The sequence below is a fragment of the Etheostoma spectabile genome, chromosome 3 (assembly GCF_008692095.1).
Source record: "Etheostoma spectabile isolate EspeVRDwgs_2016 chromosome 3, UIUC_Espe_1.0, whole genome shotgun sequence".
Taxonomy (NCBI): domain Eukaryota; kingdom Metazoa; phylum Chordata; class Actinopteri; order Perciformes; family Percidae; genus Etheostoma; species Etheostoma spectabile.
This window is the reverse complement of record NC_045735.1, coordinates 3,836,180-3,842,677: the sequence shown is the minus strand read 5'-3', so window position 1 is coordinate 3,842,677 and position 6,498 is coordinate 3,836,180. Positions and strand designations below refer to the sequence as shown.

The following is a 6,498-nucleotide window of genomic DNA, read 5'->3' as shown; positions in this document are numbered from 1 at the left end:
GCATTCTATTGAGGGCCAAATAGTGGAGCATACATGTATGCACATAGACTATATTATACAACAACAGTAAAAGTGAAAAGACTACATTCTAATCAAAAAGGGGGACAGAAAGCTTCTCTGATCACCACATTTCTTCTTCATTCTTTATGGTGTTGTTTCTGTTCAGTGGGTATTAGGCACATTGCATAGCAAGAGATGTCTCGGATTTTTTAAAACATGGTCCACTGCAAAGGCTCATTGTCAACCCTTGTCTAAAATATCATCTCTCTTGACTAACGACTTCACATAAACCAGAGTTCCATCTCTAGCTCATAAACAGCCATCTCTGTGGAATCTCCACTAGGAACCATGTGTTTTCAAGCCCTGACCTGGCTGAGTCCACAGACTCAGAGTCCACAGACTCAGCCACCCCCTACTATGTAGAAGTTTCCATCACTTCTTTGCTGCAGAAACGCTCGTAAAAGCACTTTAAGAAGAAGAAGTCATCCAGAGGCAACCATTGTTAAACGGAAAGAAAAATGATTTGCATTGTTGTGGCAGCATCAGCCAGGTTTACTTGGAAATATCTATATTAGGTTGTTATAAAATGTTACAAGCATCTGCTACTGTAAAATATAATGGACAAAGCTTCTGGCTCTGAAAAGAGAAGCCAATGCGGAAGTGCTTCAAACTTGCATTCCATGTCATTTCCAGCAAGGGCGACTCCACTGGTTACAAAAAGAAGTCAGTTTCTATAGAAGTCTGTGGGGAAATAAACCTACTTCTCATGTTATTTATTACTTTAGTAAACATTTTCATAATAGGTTTATGGTTTAAATCGCTAGTTTCAAGTCTTCGTCAATACATCCTGATGTTCATTTTGTAAATTATGGTCCCATTCATTTTAAAATTGACAATAAAGGGATGCTTTAGAAGCGTGGCTATACCTCAACCTGTCAAGGCTTAGCAATGAATATCAATGGCATTGTGTACATTAAAAAAAAGTCTAAAGTGATAAAAGAAAAAGGAATGAAAAGTCATAAGCTGCTAGATTTCTAAACTCATACTGGTTTTGTACTACAAATGCACTTTATATACGACGTATATAAAGTGTATTTGTATTTGATCTCAGAAAGGGTTATTAATATTTGGATATGTGTGGTGCGCTGGAGTGTCAGCATGTTTTCTGGAAAACAATAAATTATTCCATTTAGGGACCCCTGCGATTGTCACACTTTTTCTGTTAGAAACTGACCCTGGCCCCCCATCAGAGAAGGGAAAAGTTATGTGGCCCTCACTGGAAAAAGTTTGGGGACCCCTGATATACGTAATCTAGTCATCAAAATCATTTGTGATCTCTGGGAACCAAGGCAGTCTGGCCTGTAGTCAAGAACCAAAAATGTGTTTGAACCTAAGGTGTACAAGGACAAACAAAAAAAACAAAAAAGGTTGGTAGGATTTTTATGGGACATGTGAGCCTGCTGTTGTTTTGGGGAGAGCAAAGTACTGCTACAATTAAAAGACTTTAATGTCCAAGACTCCCATTGACAACAGTGTTGACATGACATGACCTGCTGGTGTGCAGGTGCAATGGCTGTTACTTTTGTAACTGGAGGCCCCAACAGGTTGACCTCTTGGAAAAGTCTGAACCTCACTAAAAAGGGCATTTTGGGATATCACAGTTCAATATGTAATGATATTTGACTTTGGACAGAAAGAGTTGGACAGACAGGCGGTTGATCAATCTGACAGACATATCAACACATCAGTGGGGTGGCTAAACCTTTGGACTTAAGTCTACAATTGCAGATTGATGGACTGTTACATGCCAACTTGTTTTTATTTTAAATTTGATTTAATTCATAATATGCATTGATCTAAACCATTTTATTTATCTTTTTTTATGACTTCCTCGCTAGTGAAAGTGAAGTGCAGAAGTGTTACTGAAATAGTTTTTCTTACAGTACTCCTTTGTGGGCTCCCACCAGTGTTAAGTGAATGTTGCATGTCACCTGTTAATAAGGGTCCCAAACAGCAGCCTGATGGTCCTCTGAATGTTTTCAGTGCACAGCCAGCTCCACTGCTCCTTCATCAGCAGACACAGGATGTTGAGAGCCACCTCAGCCAGCGCCATCTCAGATGCTGTGCCGCAAAACACGCAAGAGACAAATAAAAAATAACTTAGTGTGTTATAGGCAAGATCAGAACCCTTTCCAAAATATACTGTACTGAATGTTGCTTTAGCATGCAAAAACTAGCTCCTGCCAGACAGATGGAGGGACATGTGTATATATCTGAAACCAAACACAATCTGTCTCAGAGAAATGGGTTTCTTCTGTTTGCATCTGATGAAAATGAAGGTCTAGCAATCCCAGCTTGCACCCCACTTCATACATTCATTAACACTGCCCTCATGTGGTTAGACCTAAATACTGCTGGTTTTTCATGGTGTCCTTTTTTTCTTCACTCTAAACTCAACCATGCTCCATTACATCTAAATGTACAGTTTTTGTACTCCCAACAGTGTTTTGATTAGTACAATCGTTCCAATGCTATGCAGGATATATGAAAGTTTAAGTGTTTTAAGAGTGAAAAGCCCCATCAGAAAACATCTTAACGGCATCGACAGGCCAAATTATATTGACTTATATCAACATATCGTTAAATGAACAACTCTGACAGTGCCAATGAAAACTCAACATTATCATATCATTTTTCTTGTTTTGAACCATCTATTTTGATTCATGTGGTTTGAATTCCTGATTTTTTTTTATATTAAAAAAAAAAAAAAGTTTGACGTTTCAGAAATTTCCAGTGGTTTCCATCCATTCATCTGTACTTTTCTTTCTTCAACCATATGACTAAGAACTTGACCCTGCTGTACAGAGGTAAATTCCAGTCAAGCTTTATTGCTTACCCATAGTCCCAAGATCCAGTTTCATATTTACCATCTTGAATTATTTTGGTGTTTGAATTTTACTTGTCCAGTCCAATTACAGCAACTTTTTTGACTTTTTAACAACTGAATTTGAGCAAATTGAATGTAGTTTTTTGAAACTGAACTTTTACAAAGAGGAAACCCCAATTCAAACCACATATATTAGAAAAGATGATTAGAAAAGATGATTTTCAGAAAAATATATTTACATGCTTAAAATTCAGTGTCAGTAATTTATTACGGAATTAATTTCATAATTAGGTATTGGGTTGTTTATTTACTGTGAACGGATACAACCTTAAAACATAACGGATGGAAACATTGAGGTACTAAGAGATCTATACATCTGCTTTGAAAGTAGCAAATTAGTTCTTAATGAACTGTCAGTCTGGTAACTTTTATAGTGGAGCATTTCCCGGTCTGGTCAGGAGAAAGCGCTTCACTCAACCTTCATTCACCTTCACTGTCTGGAAAAAAACTGTCCTTTAAAAAGACAATGAACAGATGCCTAACAAAGAAGAAATGCAACTTGGATTTGATCAAACAGGGAATGTCCCATTCTAATGTCAAGAGATAGATTCCACATGATGTTTATGAGATCATCACTTTTCCTATGATGATTCCCTATGATGAGAAAGGTGGAGCAGTGATAATACATGATGCAACATGGCGGAAAGCAAGAGACATTCCACTAAAGAATTAAGGACAGCTAAAAGTAAAGGGCTAGGGCTAACACTAGACATAGGTCCCTTCAGAAGGCAAAGAGAAATGTGTGAAATAAAAAAAGAAGATGTATCTGGTTCTGCTGCATTCATTTTAATCTTTTTTTCGAGTGTTCGTCGTAAAGTCCAACAATGTTATAGTAGTGCAATGTAAAATCAGCAGAGTACCCTTTTAATGCTCCCTGTTAGTATGCAAGCATCAAATGGGATTTTTTTTCAGTATCATTCAAGAGACGTGGTGTGAATGTCCTGGGAAACCTAATCCCCCCCTGGTATTGAGTGACATCCTTTTGGGGCGTCCTTGAATGCAGAATACCCAGTTACATGAAGCACCGAAGTCTGCATGGTCAGCAACAGCAAGACATAACAATGGATTTCAATTGCTGAGTCGCAACCAGGACACAGGCAAGACCAAAGGTAGTACTGAACAGGGGGTTCTATTTTACTGGTCCCTGAGTGCTTTCACAAAGGGGAAGTGCATATAATGCAGGTGTGCTGAATGAAAATTCAATTCACATTCGCTAACCCTAACCCCCTAACCCTAACCCTAACCCCTAACCCATTTATATAAGACTGTTGTCATAGATTAATGTCATTGTCATCATTCACAGACTCCAGTCTATAACTGAAGCAGTGTTTGTTTCACTTTCAATTCAGGCTTTGGTTAGTCACACTCTCCCACTCTCTCATATGATCTTACTGTCTCTCTCTCTCTCTCTCTCTCTCTCTCTCTCTCTCTCTCTCTCTCTCTCTCTCTCTCAGAGGAGTCAAGTTATATAACATTTAAACATCAATATGATTTAATTATGTTTCCATTCAACAGCGACGGCTCTTAACCAAAGCCAGTCAACTGATGTTGACCCCATCACATTACCACAAACACAGTTGTCAGAGAATGGGGTGTTAATGGAATCTTTTAGGTTTGGAAAATAAAAAATAAAAAGGACTGTCACATTAAGTCCCATTCATGTGTTTAGGATGCCAAAATATGAACCCGGTGGGAGGAATCAATTGAGTGACTGGAATAAGGAACAAGGTGGTTTTCATCAGACCAGTCCCGTTGTAATCATGGTGAGATACTGACTGGAAAGTGGTAGAGTAAAGCAGACAGGAAAGCAGCGAGACACAACACTCAGTGAGTCAGCGAGTTGGTCAGACAAAAAGAAAAACGCAAGCAGACAAACCAGAGTCAGACAAGCAGACATGACGATTGCAGAGAAAATGATGACGAGAGGCTAGGAGGTCAAGATTCACAAGTTCACAATGGGTTTTAGCTCAATTTAAATATTTGATTGAATCCATTTAAGATGATCCCCCTAACTGTAGTACCAGCTTTGTTTGTAATATTAGCATAACTGCTAGAGCCAACACTGGCATGATGATTCCTCCACTAGTTCTTGATAAGAGATCAGTCCTCTGATGCCAAATGCTGATAAAATATAGCCTGACACACATCAAGATGGGGGCGGGAGTTGTCTTTCAAATCCCCTCAGCACGCAATAGGATAGAACTACAACCAACCAGAGCAACGCTAGTTGATAGACTAAACTTTTACCGTATCCGGTTGGCAAAACTCCAAACACATCTTCCTTTTTTTTTTTTTTTTTTTTACTTTATTGCCCAAATTGAACATTACAGGCAATTTTAGCAACACAATACAGTACAATTAAACTTTTTTTTTCCTTTCTAATCAACAAAAATAAAAAATAAAAAATAAATAGAAATAAAAAAACAATAAAAGGGTCACCCAGTGTTGAGCTTTGTTTCAACAACCATATTGACTACATAGATGTAGGATAAATACACCACATCTTCCTTTTTTAAGAATGACTTCAGTGCTTAACTCCAAGACCTCCAGAGCCGATTTGAAAGACCGCTGTTTGCCAGCAGCAGCAGCCGATTTCTTTGTTTTCAAGTAGCAGGGAATTCACGTGGAACCGTCACAACTCTTCCGTCCTTATGGTACGGTAACGGAGAGTTGCTAGACTGACCCTATATGCAAATTACTTTAGCTTCCGCTAGGTTGCACCTGGATTTCTAGGCTAGATACAATTTCGCAAGTGGCTGGTAGATTTGCTTCACTTCATTTGGCTGGTAGACCAAAAAGTGAATTTTGAACCCAACTAGGCAAACCTGACGAAACGAAGCATGGTGAGTACATTATGTCACAACTTATCCCTTTTATGTCCCGTTCTTACCAGGTTCCTGACTGTGCTTTCTTCTCAAGCGGTCATCCAGATTGCCTCCCACTTCTCTTATTACTGGACTGTCCTCCCTCTCTGACTCGACGCCCAGTTTTTCTTGTTTGCTGATGAAGGCTTGCAAATCTCCCAAGGACATCCCGTTGAACACCTTTAAGAATAGACAGGAGAAGGAAGGGGAAACCAGGACAAACTTCAATCAGTCCTTAAAACTTATTTGATTAATGAAGAAGCAAATATCAGTGGCTACAAAACATGTAAGTTACTTACTGTGTTAGTTTGCTCCCGACTGAACAAAACCTTTGGTCTGATGTCTGAGCCGTTCATAAAGGGGATGTTTTTACTGGAGAACTTCAGACGAGACCTTGGATCATTCAAACAAATGATTATGCACACAAAAATAAAATTACAAACAAACATTTAGCATTGTGCTAAACTAAACCAGACCACGGCTGGAATTCTGTAGCAGGAAAAGTTAACCCTCTCCGTGATTTCATTTTGTTTATTGAGAAGGAGAACTAGGAAATGAGTAGGGGGAAATGCAACGCTATCAAGCTATGGCCGAGCGGCGTGCGTTACCGCAACGTGTAGTTCCACTTTTCCGTCCGGCTGGGGATCAATAAAGTATCTATCTATCTATCTATCTATCTATCTATCT

At 38.9% G+C, this 6,498-nt stretch overlaps 1 protein-coding gene across 7 annotated transcripts in view; it reads right to left on the bottom strand.

Annotated features, from left to right (window-relative positions):
* snx19b (sorting nexin 19b) overlaps positions 1–6,498 on the bottom strand; it is a 47,747-nt gene that overhangs the window by 33,456 nt on the left and 7,793 nt on the right. For 6 of the 7 annotated variants that reach the window (XR_004329658.1, XR_004329659.1, XM_032509427.1 and 3 more), the window contains exons 9-11: positions 6,111–6,204; positions 5,838–5,991; positions 1,992–2,121 (exon numbers count right to left, since the gene is read on the bottom strand). Coding sequence is in view for 5 of the 7 variants with exons in the window: in XM_032509427.1 (XP_032365318.1) it covers positions 1,992–2,121; positions 5,838–5,991; positions 6,111–6,204 (378 nt within the window). In the remaining 2 variants the exon portion in view is untranslated. Of the gene's footprint in view, positions 1–1,991; positions 2,122–4,421; positions 4,719–5,837; positions 5,992–6,110; positions 6,205–6,498 lie in introns of those variants that run through there. The other variant, XM_032509430.1, reaches the window with a different exon arrangement.